The sequence below is a fragment of the Scylla paramamosain genome, chromosome 28 (genome assembly GCF_035594125.1).
Source record: "Scylla paramamosain isolate STU-SP2022 chromosome 28, ASM3559412v1, whole genome shotgun sequence".
Taxonomy (NCBI): Eukaryota; Metazoa; Arthropoda; class Malacostraca; order Decapoda; family Portunidae; genus Scylla; species Scylla paramamosain.
Genome location: NC_087178.1, coordinates 14,549,751 through 14,572,338, shown reverse-complemented (window position 1 = coordinate 14,572,338; position 22,588 = coordinate 14,549,751). Strand labels below are relative to the sequence as shown.

The 22,588-nt window shown below is 41.3% G+C and overlaps 1 protein-coding gene across 5 annotated transcripts in view; it reads left to right on the top strand.

The window, feature by feature from the left end:
* Positions 1-11,660, top strand: part of LOC135114977 (aminopeptidase N-like) — a 32,299-nt gene extending 20,639 nt beyond the window's left edge. For 3 of the 5 annotated variants that reach the window (XM_064031313.1, XM_064031312.1, XM_064031315.1), the window contains 12 exons: positions 146-367; positions 525-733; positions 931-1,736; positions 1,992-2,073; positions 5,581-5,764; positions 5,960-6,296; positions 6,568-6,710; positions 7,006-7,196; positions 7,613-7,783; positions 8,415-8,558; positions 10,957-11,038; positions 11,265-11,660. In XM_064031313.1, the coding sequence (XP_063887383.1) occupies positions 146-367; positions 525-733; positions 931-1,736; positions 1,992-2,073; positions 5,581-5,764; positions 5,960-6,296; positions 6,568-6,710; positions 7,006-7,196; positions 7,613-7,783; positions 8,415-8,558; positions 10,957-11,038; positions 11,265-11,435 (2,742 nt within the window). In that variant the 3' untranslated portion in view covers positions 11,436-11,660. The remainder of the gene's footprint in view (positions 1-145; positions 368-524; positions 734-930; positions 1,737-1,991; positions 2,074-5,580; positions 5,765-5,959; positions 6,297-6,567; positions 6,711-7,005; positions 7,197-7,612; positions 7,784-8,414; positions 8,559-10,956; positions 11,039-11,264) is intronic. The other 2 variants (XM_064031314.1, XM_064031316.1) reach the window with 1 other exon arrangement.
* Positions 11,661-22,588: the final 10,928 nt, after the last annotated feature.

The following is a 22,588-nucleotide window of genomic DNA, read 5'->3' as shown; positions in this document are numbered from 1 at the left end:
TAACAAGTGAGCATCAGCTTGGGGCTTCATATAGCATTGAGTACTGATATTTACACATATTAGATGTGTTTTCATGCAAGTAGGAAGCTAATGAACATTACAGTAACAACCACCACAAACTATACTTAAGAACTTTCATTCTCAGGAAGGAAACTCCCTAGCCACACATTTGTTAGATGAAAGAGTAAAGGACATGAGGCTGCCCACCTCCCTCCGACCACTGCACTATCTGGTTCGCCTTCAGCCCTTCATCAGGAGCAATTTTAGCATCGCAGGCTATGTGGAGGTGGAGGTGGAGGTGGTGAAGGAAACCTCTGTCTTCACTTTTCACATGGCAGACATCATCACCCACAATGACACAGTCAAGGTGTGTGTGTGTGGGTGTGTGTGTGTGTGTGTGATGGTACCTGATGAGGGAATAAGATAAAAGGAACAATGACGATAGAAAAGAATAACAATAATAAGCACATTAGGGAGAGTACAAGATTGAGAATAAATGTAAAATTAATAATAAACTTGTACAGGTAGTGGATGCCGAAAATCGGAATGGGAAGGGTGTGGGCATCGTAAAGCAGACATATGACAACCAGCGCCAGTTTTACCATGCCCACCTCCAACAACCACTGACCAAAGGCCGCCGATATGTGCTGTCTATGAAATTCACAGGTTACCTCAATGACCAGTTGCATGGTTTCTACAGGTCATCATACAAAGATGCAACAGAAAAAGAGAGGTATGTGAGAGAATGATGTTGATAGTAAATGTAATAAGGATGCTTCATCCTACTTAGTGGAAAGGATAGGGAGTCAGAGCTTGTCCATCAAGTAAAGTAAAACACACTGTTAAGTCCATGTGACATATAATGTCCATTGTCCATCATTAATACAAATTGACATACACAGAATGATGCACCTGTTAACTGTGCCACAGGTGGCTTGCCGTAACACAGTTCCAGCCGACAGATGCCCGCCGAGCCTTCCCATGCTTCGACGAGCCAGCCATGAAAGCCACATTTGAGGTGTTCCTGGCGAGGGAGACAGACATGTCTGCCATCTCCAACATGCCCAAAATAAACACCTGGCCAGTAGAAGGTCAGCAAGGGTGGATATGGGACCATTTCAACACCAGTGTCCCCATGTCCACTTACCTTGTGGCATTCCTTGTGTCCGATTTCTCATCAAAGGAGGTCACCACACAGAATGGAGTGTCCTTCAGGACGTGGGCACGAGAGACTGCAATCAACCAGGCAAATTACTCACTTGAAATTGGTTCAAAAATCCTCACCTTCTTTGAGGACTACTTCAGGATTCCATACCCACTCCCAAAACAAGACATGGTTGCCATCCCAGACTTTGCAGCAGGTGCCATGGAGAACTGGGGGCTCATCACCTACAGGGAGACAGCGATGCTTTATGACCCAAAGGTGTCTTCAGCCTACAACAAACAATGGGTGGCAATAGTTGTGGCACACGAGCTGGCTCACCAGTGGTTTGGGAACCTGGTAACCCCTGAATGGTGGACAGATCTGTGGCTCAATGAGGGCTTTGCAAGCTTCATGGGGTATGTTGGCACTAACCATGCTGAGCCAAAGTGGCAAATGATGGAGCAGTTCATCGTGATAGACTTACACAAAGTTTTCAGACTTGACTGCCTTGAGTCCTCCCATCCCATCAGCATCCCTGTTGGTCATCCTGATGAGATAAACGAGATTTTTGATACCATCTCTTACTCCAAAGGTGTGTGTGTGTGTGTGTGTGTGTGTGTGTGTGTGTGTGTGTGTGTGTGTGTGTGGTGTGTGGTGTGTGTGTGTGTATGCATTTCCTCTGCACTTTTATTTTGTACCCCCAAAGTGTTTTGAGGTTATTTTCTACATGAAATGCTACCACAACAATGCAACAAGTTTTCATCACAGCTTATTCTTAATTAATATGTAGATTTTTAAGTTTGCTGTGAAAAATAGTGAGTTTTAGCACAACCTTTCTAACCCTCAGGTGCTTCAATAATCTGGATGATGAAATTTTTCCTGACGGAGGCAACCTTCCGTAAGGGTCTCACCAACTATCTGAACACAAGGTGAGTAGCTGTACCCATGACCCATTGATGATGTTATTCATTTTCCATATCTTTTCAATCTAAGGGAGCAAGAAGTTGTAAAGAATGAAGTTACTTGAGTTTGAAAGTGTCGGATATGCCAACCTTATTCTATACACAACCCAGGACTAATACAACAAATTTCTAAATTTTATTGCTCTTATCTCTAATATTGGCATCAAAACCAATGCTTCAGCATCACACAAAACACCCTGTGTGTGATGCTGTCCCTGTCCCTTCTTGAAAATGCCACAAAACAATATATACATAGTCAATTATTCATATTGTTACACAGCATCTTGCTCCTTTAGAAACTATAGAGAATAGAGAGCAGAGAAGTGGAAAGGAGAAAGAGGAAACAGAAGGGAGGGAGGAGGGAGGGAGAAGGATAGAATGAGTGATGATGAGGGATGCTCATCACAGCCTTGCTTATAGTAGCTTTCATAAATTTGAAGTTGCCCTTCATTTAATTTTCCCAACTTCCCTTCCTTTCTGAGAGTTGTATTTAGTAGACAATATAGCTGAAGACCTGTTCTCCCTCATAGTGTAATCGATTTTCACCCAGGCCTTCAAATAACACCATAATTGCAGGATTAAACGAATACTTACCAAGTGTGAAGTTTGATCGTAATTTCACGAACATTTTAACTACATCACTTAGGGACTGAATGAGATGCCCGCGCCACCTGCCACGCACCAGTCATTTTAGAGAGTAGGTTTGAGGAAGCAGCATTAAACATTAATAAATATATCTACATAAATCATCTGGTGATTTCTACACTCAACACTGTGAAAGCATAGGGAAGGGAAGGGAGGGCATTTAATCCGTAAGTGAAGCAGTTAAAATGTTCATGAAATTACAATCAAACTTCACACTTGGTAAGTATTGGTTTAATCTTACAATTTCACTTCACGATATTTTAACTGCGTCACAATGGATTCAATGAGAGCTTTAGAGTGGTTCCTCAAACCTACATATATATATATATATATATATATATATATATATATATATATATATATATATATATATATATATATATATATATATATATATATATATAGGAACCATATATATTCATGGAAAGGTATATAACATGAAACATGTATGCATGCATAAGAAAATGTAGCATTCCCAGAGATTTTCTTCAATCAAGTGACTCAAGTACAGAGAAACTGAGATACATTTGTTCATAAAATTGCATAACCTCATACACAAGACAAAATAGTTAAACCCGACATACCCAAAAACTTATGACAACACTGCTTTTGCAAACTGACAGTGTTTGTTTAATGGTCTCTTGTAATATTTTGCAAAAGTTGACTCATTGGTCCAACCCACAGTGGACAAAATAGTAGACAGTGGTAGCTTTGGGGCTGCTTTACTGGATGAAGCTGACCTGGTGGAATGAGGAGAAAAGATAGTGAGATCTATACCAGCAGCTTTCATATCTCTTGTCCAGCGTCGTAAAGTGTCTCTTGATGCCAATTTTATGGGTGGTTTTGTTGTTAGAAAAAAATCTGTTAATTTTCCTTTTTTCTTTCATTCTGTCAAGGTAGTGTAAACTAGTGGTGTGTACACATACTCATCTGTCTGATACATATGTTTCAAAAACTAGTTCAGACATATGGTAACCTGGCCTAGATGTTTTGAGAGGGTCTCCTATTCGGAAAGAGATTCTGGAGTCTGAGGTACTCATGTTCCTGGTGTCCATTAAGTGTAACACTTGGCCACGTAGGCCAGATATCAGTAGCATTAGCATTGTTAATTTTCTCGACAACTGGATGAGTGACAAGTCTTTATTCTGGCCTAGGCTCTTTAGGTGATCTAAAACCAATTCTGGGTCCAAGGTAGATTGAAGGCAAGCAAAGGATGGTTTCTCCTGGAAGACTGCTTTCATGAACCTGCTGACTAAGAGGTGCCTCCCTGCAGGCTGACCATTGATAAGGGCTGCTGTTGAGATGGCTAACCGGATAGTGTTCATAGAGCTACAGCCTTGACCTTTCTTTCTTAAATTCTAGAAATAGGTAATCCAGCGTTACAGCAGTAACGCCTTGGCGTCCCTTCTGGAACCTTCTCTTGGTCCGCCTGCAAGTGCAATCTGCAAGTGAAACTCCGGGTCACACAACGGAGTAGAACACCAAGTAATGATCCTTGGACCATATATCTTCATCAGGTAGCTTACACCTTGGTGTAACACCAGAAAAAACAGATGAAATGAAGGCTTACCAGGCCAAACTCCTTGGAGAATGCCGGTAACAAAACAAAAAGTCGACGAGCCCGGAGAGCGACGATGTTGCCAATGCGGCAGCTGAGAGCGAACTGGTGTGTGGCAGGTAGCGCGGGCATGTCATTGAATCTGTGACACAATTAAAATATCGTGAAGTGAAATAATTTTTAAAACATAGTATTGAGTTAAGGGAGAGTTAGATACAGTGAGTTTGAATGAAAGCGAGGTGTGGGGCAGACCTTCACCGCTCTAGTTCTTCACTTCCCCCTCCCTTCCTTCCCTCCCTGTCTCCAGTTGTGTCTGGCATCCCTAAGGCAAGCCAATCACTTTTCCCATGCTTGCCACCTATGGATGGGATAACTGCTTTATGCCTTATTATATTATGTATTATTTGGGTCCTCTGGAAGGCCATGATCTGGGTGAATCCAGATTTTGTGCAAAAGAGCATTTGTGGCTCTGTTTCCTGCTGCTCCTGTGGTGCTTAGTGTGACTATCCAGCTGTCTGTTGTATTTCTGCCTAGATTTTGATGGGAGCAGACACTATTCTCGCCCCCTTTCCTCTGCCAAAGTACAGTGTACTGTTGTGGGATGTATGTGTCTGGGCATCGTGTGTGTTGTATGTTCGTTAAATGCTACTACTGGTCTAGGGGCCCACAACCATGAGTGGTGCAGACCAGAGGATTGTATAATACTTGTGCTAGGCTAGGGCTGTCTAGTTTTTTCCCAGATTTTACCAGATGTTATCAGAGGTGGGAATCTGTCTTATGAAAGATAGTATGTATCTCTGGCCAGAGTGTATAATATTCTTTGGATGTGGGAGGTCCATTACTGTGGGCAGTTGTCCAACAAGGTTTTATACCTCATTCTGTGTGTTGTCTGTGATGTCTGTGCTCCCTAGCATGTGGCTAAACTAGTTCTTTCTCAGCTTGGTAATTTGACATTCAGTATACTCCCTTTACTCCCTTCCCTGTTAGTGGATGAAACAGGGTGATGACTTCTTGAAGGTCAATAGCTGTTGGGGACCAGCAGGTGCCTGGATTCGTTGTATTTGTGCCCCACCACTAGGCTACGGAGTAGGTAGCATAAGAAGACCCAAGGTAGAAGCAGCTGTGAAGGGGGACCATATCTTGTCATAACAATATATACAAAAATCATATGAAAAGGAATTATAATGTGATTTATCTGGCATCAATAAACTATAATGTGATTTATCTGACATCCATGCTCATTCCTTCCTCCTCTTCGTATCCTTACATAGAGTATATGCCAATGCAGAGCAAGATGATCTGTGGGACTTCCTGACACAAGCTGCCCACCAGGATTTGACACTTGCCAAGGATGTCACTGTCAAGACTATCATGGACACCTGGACACTACAGATGGGCTACCCTGTTGTCAAGGTCACAAGAAGTGCTGATGGGACATCAGCCACAGTCACACAGGTAATCACATTTAAATGACCAAGGAATGAATGGAAGAGATTCCATTTTATCAGTGTAACTCTTGCTGTGACATACTCATATAGTCTCAAACACACATCAACTAATTCACTAATTAGAGTAATTTATAGCCAATTCATAATTGTACTAACCAAAAACTCATATAGAGAAAACTTAAATTACTGTTTGTTTCACCAGGAGCGGTTCCTGTTGAGGAAAGACGCCAACTCCACTGACACTCATGTCTACAGGTGGTGGGTGCCACTCTCCTACACCACACAGGCCACTGCTGACTTCAGCAAGACAGCACCCTCCAGGTGGCTCTCAAAGACGGATTCTAAGATCACCATCCAGTCCCTCCCAGATAGTAGGCAGTGGGTGATATTCAATGTACAGGAGACTGGCTACTACAGAGTCAACTATGATGAAAACAACTGGAAGCTGCTGATCGAGCATCTCAAAGTTGATCACACCACAATCCATGTCAACAACCGTGCACAGCTCATAGATGATGCACTCAACTTGGCACAAGCAGGTACTTTTGTTGCTTTATTTTTTTGGTCACAGTGTAGTTCAGCCACCATCTCTCCATTACATACATATTTTCTCCAGAAGACATTTGTATGAATGGATATCTTAGTGAGTTTGTTACTCATAATGCCTGTGTGCATTTTCTGATGGATAGTCTATATTTGCAGTAATCACCAGGAATCATATTTCATTTATGAATATTTTCCATCTCAAATATTTTTCAATGTAATGCTGTAATGCAGGAATTATGATTTTTTTTGCTCTATTCATTTCAGGTCAATTATCATATTCCCTGCCACTGGATCTTGCTGCTTATCTGAAGAGGGAAACCTCATACACACCATGGGCTACTGCTCTGGACAACTTGAAATACATTCATAAACTCTTCTCCCGCACTGGAGCTTATGGAGCTCTTAAGGTGAGTAGCAAAAAGTTTTATAATGCATATATGATTTCAAAATTGAATGACAAGTCCTACTTGGTTCACAGTGAGTTAATGAGTTGATATTCCTTTGTAAGAGGCATCCAATTAAACATACATAAACATGTACTTATTTGTAACATTATTGAAATTTCAATATGAAACCACTGATGATTGATGAAATCAGAAATTAAATCATACATGTTTGCTGTGATGATGTTAAGACAAATCGTCTTAACATCATCACAGCAAACATTCCCTTTCACACCATTAACTACCCCATTGCCCTCAGGATTTCATGCTCAGTCTGCTTGAGTCACTGTACAAGTCTGTTGGGTTCCAAGACTCTCCAGCTGACCCTCATATTGACCAGCACAAGCGAGTAAAGATGCTGAAGTGGGCCTGCAAGCTGGGTAACGAAGACTGTGTGACCCAATCTGTCAGCCTCTTCAAGCAGTGGATGATGAACCCAAAGAGTGACAGGTGAAAGCATATTGAGAACAGGAGTGAAATGACTTTCAAGGCACTATGTGAATAGTTCTGGTCTTTTAGGGAGTCTAGAGGCTGTTGAGTAAACAATATTTTGAGGGCTAGTATTTTCAAGATGTCTCAATGCAAAATCTTCAAGGTTACCAAATGTGCAAAACCCACTTTTTATTATTTTTTTCCTAGCCTGCTTTTACAAAACTTACAGCAATATTCTTTCTCTCATGAAAGTCCTCAAGTCAAATGATCCAAATCAGAGATGCCAGAGGTACTTATTTTATCAAATGGACTGCATGATGCACACATCCTTCTAAATTCATGATATATTCCAAGTACACCAGCATAGATCCACAACAAAATTTACCCCTGTACTGTCCTCATGGAGGCTGTTTCTTATCTTTGCACCTTTCCAGCATCATCTCCCCAAACCTGAAGGATGTGGTGTATTGCACTGCCATAGCTGCAGGCAAGAACAAGGAATGGGAATTTGCATGGAATCAATACCTCAACTCAAATGTTGGCTCTGAAAAGAGTAGAATACTCAAAGCACTTGGCTGCTCCAAGAAAATCTGGATCCTGTCAAGGTGAGATGGTATTCTTCCACCACAGGACATCATGGTTCTGTTTACCACAAAATAATATTAGGTTGTGGGAAGCAATAACAGATCCTATTTCTATTTTTGTTTGTATCTGATAAACTTGTAGTATCTTATCTTTTTATTCAACTTCAATTTTGTAGCCATGGATGCTCTGTACTCATCCATCTCCATTATACAATTATTACAACCATTACCAATTTTCTTTTAGAAATAAGATCTTTTTCAATCTTCATACAATAAACAGGGAATACTAGGGATGAGAGGATTGTGTTTCTAATTACAGAGCATAATGATGAGTATGAAAAGCATCTCAATATTACAGTATTACAACTGAGTGAAATTCTATTACTAACTGTTTAATGCAGTGAAAATAAATAGATAAATGTTGCACATGATTATACTTACTGATAGTACATCAAACATAAAAAGGACATGGAATAAATCATGAGAGCCACTAAGTGTGCCATCCAGCATATGTCAATTAAAGACTAGTGAAGGAGCCATAGCATGAACTTAACATTTTCATTCATCTTCACAAGACAAGTTATCCACCAGTCAACTAAACTAAAAAATATAAGCATGAAATAATAACTAACCCTGATGAGTGTTTTACTAGGTACCTTGAGATGGCCTTCATTGAGGCCTCAGGCATTAGGAAGCAAGATGTTGTCCAGGTGTTCGAGTCTGTGGCCTTGAATGATGTGGGACGAGACATGGCCTGGACCTACTTGAGGGATCAGTGGCATAACATTACAGACTAGTAAGTATATTATAAGGTCTCAGAACTGATAGATTACCAGCATCTTGTACATCTGCACAGATGTACAAGACACACACACTCTCTTCCATAATTAAATCCATCAAAAAGTAAAAGAATATGATATTTAATGTAGCTACATACTTTACAAGTATGTACATTATATAACTCCAGAAAATTTCTCTTGAATATTTTGTGGTTTTCAGCATTAGAAAAGCGTGAGTGATAGTCCATATTCATTGTATCAAAATAATATCTCTCATTATTCTTCCATCACCTGAATCTCATGCACTTTACATTTCTGACCAGAATCATGCCATCTCTTCTCCAACTAGCTAAAAACTCCTTCATTAATAGAAAGTGTCAAAATCTTTCAAGATCTAACTCCCCTCGTGATTTCTGGCACCTAGCGAAAAACATCTTCATCTTTCCCTCCATTATTTCAACCAGATGGCACCACTGCCATCTCATCTATTTCTAAAGCTGAACTCTTCACTCAAACCTATGCTACAAACTCTACCTTAGATAAATCAGGACTTGTTCCTCCCTCTCCTCCACCCTCCAACTACTTCATGCTACTTGTTAAGATTCTGTGCAGCGATGTTTTTCATGCCCTCACTGGCCTTAACCCTTGGAAGACTTACGGACCTGATGGGGTCCCACCTATTGTTCTCCAAAACTGTGTCTCAGTGCCTTGCCTAGTCAAACTCTTCCAACTCTGTCTATCAATATCTACCTTTCTTTCTTGCTGGAAGTTTGCCTACATTCAGCCTGTTCCTAAAAAGGGTGACTGTTCTAATCCTTCAAACTACCATCCTATTGTTTTAATTTTCTCCCTCTCTAAAGTTGTTGAATCTATCCTCAACAAGAAGATTCTTAAACATCTATCACTTCACAACCTTCTATCTGATTGCCAGTCAAGGTTGCTCTACTGATGATCTAGCTTTTCTTACTGAGTCCCAGTCATCCTCTTTTAGAGATTTTGGTGAAACTTTTGCTGTTGCCTTGGACATATCAAAAGCTTTTGATGGAGTCTGGCACAAAGCTTGGATTTCCAAATTACCCTCATACAGCTTCTATCCTTCTCTCTGTAACTTCATCTCAAGTTTCCTTTCTGACCATTCTATTGCTGCTGTGGTAAAATGGTCACTGATCTTCTAAATCTATTAACAATGGTGTTCCTCAAAGTTCTGTTCTGTTACCCACTCTCCTATTATTCATCAATGACCTTCTAAACCAAACTTCTTGTCCTGTCCACTCCTACACTAATAGTACCATCCTGCACTTTTCCACATCTTTTTGTAGACATCCAACCCTTTAGGAAGTAAACAGTTCATGCAGGGAAACCACAGAATACCTGATGTCAGATCTTTCTAAAATTTCTGATTGGAGCAGAGCAAACTTAGTATTGTTTAGGAAGTAAACAGTTCATGCAGGGAAGCCACAGAATACCTGACTTCGGATCTTTCAAAAATTTCTGATTGGAGCAGAGCAAACTTATTATTGTTCAATGCCTCAAAAACTCAATTCCTCCATCTATCAACTTGACACAACCTTCCAGATAACTATCTCCTCTTTTTCAATGACACTCAACTGGCCCCTCTTTTACAATGAACATCCTTGGTCTGTCCTTTACTTATAACCTAAACTGGAAACCTCACATCTCATCTCTGGCTAAAACAGTTTCTATGAAGTTAGGCATTCTGAGTCATTTCAACCAGTTTTTTTCTCCAGCCCAGGTGCTAACTCTGTACAAGGGCCTTATCTGTCACGGTAGGGAGTATGCTTCACATGTATGGGGGGGGGTTCCACTCATACTTCTCTTTTAGACAGGGTGGAATCGAAAGTTTTTTGTCTTTGGAGTATGCTTCACATGTATGGGGGAGTTCCACTCATGCTGCTTTTTTAGACAGGTTGGAATTAAAAGTTTTTCATCTTATCAGCTCCTCTCCTCTGACAGACTGTCTTCAACTTCTTTCTCATCACCATAATGTTGTATCTCTTGCTATTTTCTATCGCTATTTTCATGCTAACTGCATTTCTGATCTTGTTAACTCCATGGGCTTGCTGCTCTTTCTCTCACCCCTATTGTGTTAACCTCTCTAATGCAAGAGTTAACCAGTATTCTCAGTTATTCATCCCTTTCTCTGGTAAAATCAGGAACTCCGTTCCTGCTTCTGTATTTCCTCCCTCCTATGACTTTAACTTTTTCAAGAGGGAGGTTTTAAGACACTTTTTCCTTTAAGCTTTGACAACCGCTTTTGACTGTTCAGGAACCAGCACCTCAATGGGCTTTTTTTTTTTTTATTATAATTTTGTTTCCCTTGGCCATGTTTCATAGATTAAAAAAAAATAAAAAGAGAGAAAAAAAAAACATAATATACTATGACTCCCCTTACAGTATGGGTGGTGGCCTGTACACTTTACCTCGGATGATCAAGTCTGCAACTGATGGCATGAGCAAGGAACTACAGCTTGATGAAGTAAGACAATACAGAGATGATGGTGTCTCTCATTAAGAAGCAGTCTTAATGATTCTTATAGATCTCTTGATATAATGTGATATATCTAATTAATATGACCTTTTCTATCAAGACCTCTCAAAGTTTATAAACTTCACGAGTCTTCATCTATAGTAGCTATATAAGAACAAGAAATTGTGGTACAAATCTTAAGACTTAGGAATTAATGTTTTATATTCATTTGCAGCTCAAAAAGTTCCAGTCAGCCAAGAAAGACCACTTGCGCACTGCTAAGCGTGCCATAGCCCAGGCTATTGAACGAACTCAGAACAACATTGAATGGATGAACAAAAATGGTCCAGTGATCATTCAGTGGCTTGCAGATAATGGTTACTCATCAGAGCTCAGAAGTAATTAAGTGTGGGCGTGTGTGTGTGTGTGTATGTGCACATGCACATTATTGAAGTGTGAGGTGTGACGTGCCTATTCTCATACTACTTTCACTTTCTCTATATCTTCATTTTCTCTAGTATTCCTATACACATCTTTATTGATACAGATATTTTGTTTCTCAACATATTCAAAATCACGTTTCTGATTTGTTGCCCAATTATACCTTACAACAAAGATTTTATATATATATATATATATATATATATATATATATATATATATATATATATATATATATATATATATATATATATATATATATATATATATATATATATATATTACTGCAGGAACTTTTTTCCACTTAATTATTTTTTTGTTTTTCTTTCAAAGTACATGTTACATTCATTCATTCTGTTCATCTGGATCAATATTGATAAGAGAACAAAGAAAATGGAAGACATCACAATATATTGCAGAGGGAAAAACAGAGCAGAAACAATGTGTACGGATAATAAAAAAAAAAAAAAAATGTTGACAGATCATCTGAAAATATATTTCTTCTACTTTTTTCAATGCTTCTGAATTGACCATTAGACATAATATAACACTTAGCAAAAATTAAGCTTTACTACAGCTCCAGATCTTTCGTAGAAAAACAATCACACACACACACACATTCGAACACACTGCGTTTTCTCAACTGAATGACTGCGTATTTTAAAGATACACAAATTTCAATCACATCACAAAAAAGGCATATTACTAAAAAAAATTAATAATAATAATAAATACATACCTTGAAACTAGGTTCAGAAAATAATTTCAATCAAATGACATCCCTCTTACCGGGGGACACAAGTTCGGAGCCTCTCTTCAAAGCTCTGCATCACTTTCTTCAACATTTTACCAAGCAAAACTGATTTCTTGACGAATGGATAATTTCAAATTTTCGATTGTGCATGGTATTCTCGTGTACACTGTTGACATAAGGTATCTCTACAAAAAGAAATTGCAAATTGATAGATCGGGAGGCCATAGGGAAAAAAAAAAAAAAAAAACATTGGCGAATCCAGGAAACATTCGTCGAACAACCTCCATTGATGCTTTCACAGTACGAGCTGTGGCACCATCTTGCTGGAAGCAGGATCCATAAGACAGTGACATTCTATCGTATGGATCTTGGTTGGAACCGCATTATCTGCGCTGTCCGCCAACGGTCACTCAAGGTCATTATCCCTAACTGCTGCTAAACGTGTTTCATCTGCTCCATCGTGTGTGTGTGTGTGTGTGTGTGTCTATATATATATATATATATATATATATATATATATATATATATATATATATATATATATATATATATATATATATATATAATCAATAAAATACTACTATTGTATAATAGACATTTTTAATCTTGTACATAAGTTCATCATGTAGCATAATATGCTGGAAGAATATTATGCTCTGAAAGACTTGCTTCCTCTATTTCTGGGTCAGGAAAATGTTGACATTTATAATACTGTACCTATAAAAAAATGACAGTGCCAGTATCACATTACAAAACTAAGAAACCCACTTTTCAAAGGCGCAGGAATTGTTTGGGAGCAGCCACTGAACACAACGAAAGTCTGGCTCAGCATCTAAATCAAATCCGGATTCAAGAGGTCTAGTTCCGAGTAAAGTAAAGAGACACCAAACCGGAGAGAGAGAGAGAGAGAGAGAGAGAGAGAGAGAGAGAGAGAGAGAGAGAGAGAGAGAGAGAGAGAGAGAGAGAGAGATGAAACTGGAAAGGTTGAGAGCTAACCTTGGCTGTCACTGAACAACAATGATTTATGAGGAATAATGAGGAAGGTCTTTATCTATGAATGCCTTTATGATAATAATAATGCTGAGATTTTATGCAAGCTCTGTCCTTTTAGTAAAATATAAACTTTTCATTCAATTTTGTTGATATTTTCCATAACACTACACACATACTTAAACATATCTATTAATGTGCAATTGTGCCGTATCTTTTCAATAATGAGCCTATTGTATTTTTATATGTCGGACGGTGTAGTAACATTGTACTAGTTACGTATACAATAGGGACAACACAACACAAAACTCAAAGCAAGCTTTATATCAAATGCACCACATATGTACATCCCAAGCCCACATAAAACTACCATAACTTATCACCACTGCATGGTGAGTCATTTATCTATAACAAGTTTAATAATTTCAACATGAACATTTAGGTTTGGTTTAGGTGTATCTGTAAACGCTTTGCATTCCCAGCACATTATCTGACAAATTCTAGCATTGCAAATACAGTGTGAGCATTGAACTGAAATGTAGGACCAAAGTGATACCATTAAGAGCATGATATTTAACTAACTCTATCATTATGCTCATTTCTATCCTTTAAAGAACACTGTAAATCAAAACTCTCAAGAAAAGCTGCAATATTCTTCTCCCAAGCATGAAATAAAAAAAAATGTTATCTAAATAACAACCCAGAAATAAAGTCTGTGTCGATACAATACATATTTGCATGCAATGATTATAATTGCAGAGGTATTGGCAATATACTGAACCTATAATAAAGAAAATTGATTAATTAATAATGATAATAATACAACCTCCCGCGGCCAGCAATGAAGTTCCTTCCACTGTCAAATGTCAACTGTGGGGAAGAGATACATATTTGGCCACGTTGTCCCAAGAACCCCAGGGCTTGGACCCAGCCACCATTGGTCCCCAGTACAAGTTTGGGTTTCGTTTAAATGACCGTGGTATCCCTCGCTATTCAGTTGCTGGGACAGTCAATGGATCCCGGTCATCCTCCATCACCAGAGACACTGGATGTTCTGATGTTATCTCAGAAGAGGTGATGCCTGATGTGGACCCATCACTCTGTAATAAGGCCAAGGTGTCCAACAATTTGAGGCACATCAACAAGTTTCCATTGTTCAGTGTTACTTGCAATGCCCCTTCTATACTGTCTAGACTGGTGCTGTAAGAGCTCTGACCCTATAAGAGCTCCTATTAAGTTCGCCACTGTTCTTGTCAGTAATATTTCTGGTGTTAAGATCCTCAGGACGCTAATCTACTACAGAGGAAGAAGGATTCACCCACTGCTGACTTCCTGAGCCCACAAGACCTGCCACCTGTCAACTCCTCCCCTGTTTGTGCAATCAAGCCTGCCAACTCCTCCCTTGTTGGTGCAGTCAAGCCCACTAACTCCTTCCATACTGGCGCAGTCGAGCCTGCCAACTCTTCCCCTGTTGGTGCAGTCGAGCCTACCAACTCTCCCCTGTTGGTGCAGTCAAGCCTGCCAACTCCTCCCCTGTTGGTGCAGTTGAGCCTGCCAACTCCTCCCCTGTTGGTGCAGTTGAGCCTGCCAACTCCTCCCCTGTTGGTGCAGTTGAGCCTGCCAACTCCTCCCCTGTTGGTGCAGTTGAGCCTGCCAACTCCTCCCCTGTTGGTGCAGTTGAGCCTGCCAACTCCTCCCCTGTTGGTGCAGTTGAGCCTGCCAACTCCTCCCCTGTTGGTGCAGTTGAGCCTGCCAACTCCTCCCCTGTTGGTGCAGTTGAGCCTGCCAACTCCTCCCCTGTTGGTGCAGTTGAGCCTGCCAACTCCTCCCCTGTTAGTGCAGTTGAGCCTGCCAACTCCTCCCCTGTTGGTGCAGATGAGCCTAACAACTCCTCCCCTGCTGGTTCAGTCAAGCCTGCCAACTCCCCTGTTGGTGCAACTGAGCCTGCTAACTCCTCCCCTGCTGGTGCAGCCGAGCCTGCCAACTCCTTCCCTGTTGATACAGCTGAGCCTGCCAACTCCTCCCCAGTTGGTACAGTCAAGCCTATCACGTCTGCTTCTTTCACTCCTTCTACTGTACCTTCACCTGTCACTCACTCTTCTACCACCCACGTATGTGCTGTGCAAAACAGAGTAAGTCGACTAAAGAGTCCATCTTCTTGTACTCCCCAAGCTCCAGCATCCGGCCGTGACACCACAAGAATTTAGCAGATTTTGAAGTTCCTGTCCATCACTGGAGGGTATCTGAACCAAGGCTGCATCAGGTAAAGTCGAGGAAGCACAAAACAGTTCCACCTAGAAATTCCAGTGTGAAGACGACCTTCTGTATTGTAAGTGCATTTCCTCTGGTTATTCTTGGAGAATAGGCACTCTATGTCTGTCTAGTCATTACCAGGGAATGTTGTCCAGTCATCCTGCATGTTGCTCATGAAGGGCCCCTAGCTGGCCCCTTTTCACATAGGAAAGCCAAAATAAAGATGTCTTAGGACTTGGCCAGGAATAGGTATTGACATAAGGGATTACTGTTAATCCTGTGATAAGTGTCAGCACATGTCGTCTAAGGGACAGGTATGTCCATTGCCTCTACAGCCTCTATCTATAGTTAATGAACCATTTTCGAGTGTTGCAATTGACTTAGTTCTCTGTTACCACCTTCTTCCAGAGGGAATCAGTACATCCTAATCTTAACTGACTTCTCTACTGGTTTTCAAGAAGCAATGTCCTAGAGAGATATCAACACCATTTCTGTCTCTGAGGCGTTGCTAGCTATCTTTCTCAGAGTGGGGATCCCAAGGGAAATCCTGTCAGACCAAGGGACTCCCTTCACTAACAATTTAATGGCTGAGCTCCATAAGTTACTGGGTGTGAAGCCTATTTTCACCACTTCCTTCCACCCACAAGGGAATGGGCATATTGGGCAACTCCACAGTACCCTCAAGTCTGCTCTAAAGAAGTTGTGTATCAACAAACCTCCAGGAGTGGTGCAGGTAATTGGTACCAGCCCTCTTTGCTCTCTAGGAAATTTTCTCTCCCTTTGAACTTCTCTATGGTAGGTGTGTATGGGACTCACTGTGGTGCACGATTTGTGAGAAAACAAGAATATTCCTGAGGAAAAGCAACCAACCTTCCAGTATGTCCTCGAATTGCAAGAAAAGTTGACAGAGTACGCCCAGCTAGCAGAGGACAAGCAATCAACCATCAAGTATCCAGTATGTCCTCGAACTGTGAGAAAATTTGATCAATGGAGTGCACCCAACTAGCAGAGGACAAGTGACCAACCTTCCAGTATGTCCGTGACTTGTGAGAAAAGTTGACTGAGTGTGCTCAGCTAACAGCCCACCATGCTGATATGAGTATGTCCCAGTATAAATCCTACTTTGATGTGAAATCACAGGACTGCCAATTCTAGTTGGGTGACAAGGTGTTGGTCCTGCTGCCCAGCAACACCAGCAAGCTCCTGGTCGCTTGGAATGGTCCCTACAAAGTGCCTGAGAGATGTGGTAAGATAAACTATTCAATTGACATGCCATGGGGACCGAAACTTTACCTCACATCCTGAATAAATACCACCGGTGTGCCCAAGTTAATCAAGCACAATTCCTGGAGAAGACTTCATCCCTGTAAGAACTGGAGGATGCTGGTAAGATGTCTTATGTTAATGAGGATATTTGTGATTTGCCAGAGTTCCAAATGGCCTCCAAGACCCAGGACAGTTCATTAAGACCAGCCAGCAATCCTACTCTCTCCTGGCAGCAGTCAGCAGACAGACCTGCTACTAACATACTCTGTCACCTTTTCACAAAACACTAGTTGCACCACCACCTTTGGAACACATCACCCTCACAACTACCAGGAAAATTCAGGCAAAGATTTACCCTGTGCCAGTTCACCTGCAGCCCCACCTCCAGGAAAAAGTTGAGTAACTTTTGAAACAAGGTATCACCCAGCTTTCACGCCGAGCCTTCCTGCAGTGTTGAGACTGAGTTACATAAGTTACATAAGTTTTTCTGAATTGGATTTGTGCAAAGCCTACTATCAAGTCCCATTTTCACCTAGGGCTCATCATTTAACCGTTTTCCCTACTCATATAGGATTAATGGAATTCAGCAGAATGCCTTTTGGCCTTGTCACTTCCTGTGCCACTTATGTTCACCTGATGATATCAGGATTTGTTTTGAATCTCGACTATGCAGCCCCAAGCATATAAGATAAAAGCCATCACTTCCATGACTCCTCCTGTTACCAAAAAAGGCTTCTCACCAGTTTTCTTGGCATGATATTATTTTGCAATGTTGTTTTCATTCTCCAAGCCTCCAAGCTTACTGGCCCCTCTCGGACTTGTTGAAGAAGTCCATGCGACAATCTTTACAGTGGACCATATCGAAGACCTACGTTCTCGTTTTGAGCTCCTGAAGCAGGTACTGTCATCTGCTCCTGTGTTACGTCTTCCTGATTCCAACTAGGCCTTTATTCTGAGAACGGATGCTTCGAATAATGGGCTTGGTGCTGTACTCCTTCAGTACCATGAGGATTGACCACACCCCATCACCTATGCCAGTCAGAAGCTGCTGGACCAAGAATGACGGTACTCCACTATAGAGCAGGAATGCCTAGCCATAGTCTTCAGCATCAACAGGTTTGATTTCTACCTCAGAGGTAAGGAGTTCATTCTTGAAATGGACCAGAAGCCTTTGACATGTCTGGAAAAATTTAAAGACAGAAATGACAGAGTCCTGCAATGGGTCTTCAGTCCTATATATTCTGAAACATTCATGTTGGGGGCTCAGATAATATTGGGGCAGATCTCTTCAGCTACCTCGACTCTTTGTAGATAGTTTTTGTATGTGGGTGCACGCACGTGTGCATGAAGACTCAATTATGTGTATGTGTTTCTCTCTCTTCAGTTGTGGGTTTTTTTTTTTTTTCATGAGCTATGCAGCCGATGCTTTAATGGGGGCCTGTGTAAGGGCACCGCAACTGCATCATAATTACGAGTGTTCTGTACCTCGGCCAGTCACTCCTCTACCCCTCTGGGGATTGGAGGGGTGTATAACTACCTCCTAACAACAGCCCGAACAGCTGGCAAAATGACGCTCCGAACAGCCGTCATCAAGTGTTCGTTCGCTCGCCTCCCAGCGTTCTACACGTCCTCATATCCTCATGGGTGGTACTCTCATAGCTGATGATGGAGGTTTAGCGAGCCACTTCCGCAGACAGCTTTCAGCCTTCAACACAACACCACCTCTCTGTAGTAGCTGTTCTCATGTCCTGAAGGCTTGAGCTATGAAGGCTTGGGCTACCTTCAAGCTAGTCTCATTCACTTCATTGACTACGAGCTATTGCCCTTCACTACACTGGCTACCCACTACGCTCCCTGCTTCCCCGCTGGTGCTCAGCCTGGTGTGGCCCCCGAGGCAGAGGAAAAGGGCACCGTTGGTAATGAGGATGTGATTGCTGCTGTTGATGTTCCAGCTGCTTCTGTTGCTACCTTTGCGGCTACCGCTGCTGCTACCACTGCTGCTACCACTATGGCTACTACTGCTGCTACCGCTACTGGTGCTACCGCGGGTGGGCTCTAATGTCAGTGTTGACTCACTTATTTTCTTGAATATTATATCTGGGGTGTCATACTCCTTTGTATTCTTACATCCCAATTTCCGGTTTGGTGACAACTGACTGGTAGCCACCTCAGCCTTGACACTCGCCAAGGAAGGCAGGCACTGCCACTCTGCTGGTGCTAGACTAGCGAGGTGAAGTACAGTCATGGCAGAGTCAACCAGCGCCCAAACAACCCAGAATTGCTATCCATGGTAACATTGCCTTCCCCTATAAAAGCTGTGTCATTACAGTATCGAAAATTGCATCTGACATGGCACATGATACAATGTATGATAATAAATATTGGGGTAAGGGCAGGCGGCGATGGTCGTCATCAGCCATGGCATCAGGCCACTGCAATGGCAAACAGGAATTTTACAAGCTCCATTCAGAACTGTGGACGGCTGGCCCCAGGTATGAAATTACTTAAAGGAGGCCAAAATAAATCTATCCAGTACCCACACAGACGAAAGCACACACAATATATATCTGAATAAAAATAAAGCACACTGGCGTAACACTATTGTACTCAGTACGTACAAAGGGCAGCACTCTTAAAACTCTGAGATAACATGCCACAATCCAGAGCACACTGAATTAACATCATTGTACTCAATAAGTACAAAGGACAGCACTCTTAAAACTCCGAGATAACATACCACAATGTAGAGCACACTTTCATAAGTCCAGAGACGATACGAAATTAATATGACATTAACAAGCAGCGAAGGAAACACAGGGCGCACAGGGACTTTCTGGACGTGAGAACACAGGAATGCGGACACCGCAGAAACACCGTAGACATTGAGATGAAGCTGTAGAAGATAAGGAAGAAGTAAGTAGTGAAACTGGAGGACAGAGATTCAGTGAAACGATGTAGAACTTGTTTAAAAGATGGATGGCATAGTTTCAGTGATCACGTATGTAGAACGTTTGGAGAAGTTTTGCAAGAAGTTTAAGCTGATGTGAAGCACAAGTGAAGAACATAGGTAAACTTGGAGCAAGGCGTACCTTGGAAACGCTAGAAAACATGAAGGTTTCATAGACCCCATATAATTGCTCTGATTGAATTAACAGACAAACTCTTCTAAATACTTCCTTGCAATTTTCCTTTACTGCCACCCATATTGTGGTGGGTTGCGTAAGAAGACTTGCAATGTTGATTTATATTTGTATTTAATAAATTTTCAACGATACAATAATGATAGGAAGCGAGGAGAGGCTGGCTTGCTCAGTGGGCCGGCCATTGTCAGACAGGCGGGGTGAGGAGGGCTCGGGTCAGGCGTATGGTTAAAACTGAACCAACCTGCCCAAAGACAACCCAGAGTTCCTTTTTCACTGTAACACCGGATATAACCATCTTAATCGTGAAATTATTAATTTTTTTATATAGCTTTCAATTCAATTTCATAACGAGGTGTGCCTCTCCATCTCCATATTTCTCATAATTGTGTTTTCTTTTTAGTATGCATACACGCACACTCGTGTTTTTGTTTAAGTTAAGTGTAGAGCCAAACAAAGACAGCAGACAGGCACCAATGCGTCCACACCACGACCAGGCGGCTGAGAGTGAGCACACTTGAGTGAGTACAGTAAAATCCCTCTCATCCGGCATTCGAGTATCCGGCAGCTTCAAGTATCCGGCACATTTTCCCCGAGCCTTAAAATCAATAAAAAATAAATGTGTACTCATAAAATTGATTAAAATTCCCGCGCAAGGCATACTTTGTCCCCTCGCCACCAGAGCGCACTGCTTCGCGCCACCCGCGTCCCACTGCACTGTGTTTACTCAGTGACTCAGTCCCGCGTGTGCACTGTTTATCGCCTGACGCTTTCATCATGCCTAAAGTTGTAGAAAAGAGGAAGCGTGTTGAGCTTACACTTAAGCAGCTGATCAGATCAGCTGCTGATTAAGATCAGCTGATCTTTGTTATGGTAAGATGCGTGAGTGTAGGATGGTGATTGTGGACATAATTTCACTTCTATTCAAGTATTCGGCAATATTCAAGTATCCGGCATGTCGGCGGTCCCATTGATGCCGGATAAGAGGGATTTTACTGTACCTCGTGTATATCATCCTCCCCTCCTTGCGCCATTTACTCCTAGCATTCAGTGTAGAATACACAAGGAAGTGTCTAGCGGCATGGGCTGACATGGCCAACGCGTGGTAAGAATCTCGCAGTGGCAAAGATGTCCAAAGTCAGCATGGAAGGGTTTACTTGACATCCCCTAACCAATAGGCTTTTGTCCCATAATGGAGTGATGTGAGTTGATGGGGAAAAAAAAGGAAGAGAGAGAGAGAGAGAGACCTTCCTCATTCTTCAAACGCATCATCATGTAACCCGACGACTGGCTCTTGTGAAGGGTTCGGAGTCCTTGTTAAACAAGGACGTAAGGGATATAATGGGCGTGTACATTATCACGGGATATTGCTCTGTTTCATAAAAGTGTTGAACTCCTAGCTTCGTCCTCTTGCATCCCTCACTCATTAGCATATCCTAACTGTAACGTTGTGTGTCATCTTTCACTGCTATTTACCATTGAAGTATTGGAGTCATCGTCTCATTACTACAGTGAGTACTGTGCAGGCGATGGTGCTTCCTCTGACAGACCACCAAACATTCTAACAAACACTTTAAAACTAAAGGCGAGAGCATTGCACAAAAGATCATTATTATATTTAACTTAATTATCATAATATTACATGTATATTTTCACTGTTCCTTAGTAAAGTAGTAAATTCACGTCATATATCGTCCTTGTTGACTATAGCTGTGTAATGAAAATTAATGTACAAAAATTTATTTTATGAGGGTTAGAAAAAGTACTAGAGCAAGCAATGATAGCAAGAGGAGGAGAGACAGAAATCGCACACACATTCTTTTACTTTAACTCACACGTGGGAGTAAAGAACATAAACCAGTCACATCCGTAAGGGCATGAATGTTGCACGCCTACCTCCACACCGGCTTGAAGCAAAATACTCGCACCGTGGCACAGCAGTTGCAATTTACAAAGCAGGAATTCCCTTTACACATCACATCACAAGTTCATTAAATTTCGGGTTTGGTTAACACATGAAGATAGTTAAACATACCTTCAAGTTTTGCAGCTAACTTCAACTTCACAGTCTGGAAATACATTTTATCAGGAAACAGTTGATTTTCCGGGACTTACTTTTTTTTTTTTTTTTTTTTTTTTTTTTTTTTTTTTTTTTACCGCCAGGTGCCAAGAAAATATAAATGTGCAGATTTGGTTATGCAGGGTAGCATATGTTAATTAAAGGTACCATTTTATGATATGAAATTATCCTCTGCTAAGGATAAAATATCACCTCTCTCTCTCTCTCTCTCTCTCTCTCTCTCTCTCTCTCTCTCTCTCTCTCTCTCTCTCTCTCTCTGAGGAAACAAAACGAAGAAGTACTTACAAGCAAGCACCATTTTCTCATAACGGTACACGATTGCCGGCTAAGTGAGATATTTCCTTCCTTCCTTGAGATCATCGGCCTTACCTGAAGGTTATGAAAAAATAAATAAATAAAGTTGCAGAGAAACGTATGAAGACTGACCCTAAGTTTTTCACGACTATGATCTTACCAGAGGGCAGGAGGAGGAGGAGGAGGAGGAGGAGGAGGAATAACAGAAGATAATAGGAAAAATCATGCGTACACCATACACACGCATTAATTTAATCATTGTCACTCCTATAGCAGGAAGAACAGGCTAGCGGAGCACTCTGCCCTTGTATTTCGCGGGCATCATGAAAAAGCGGCTGAAT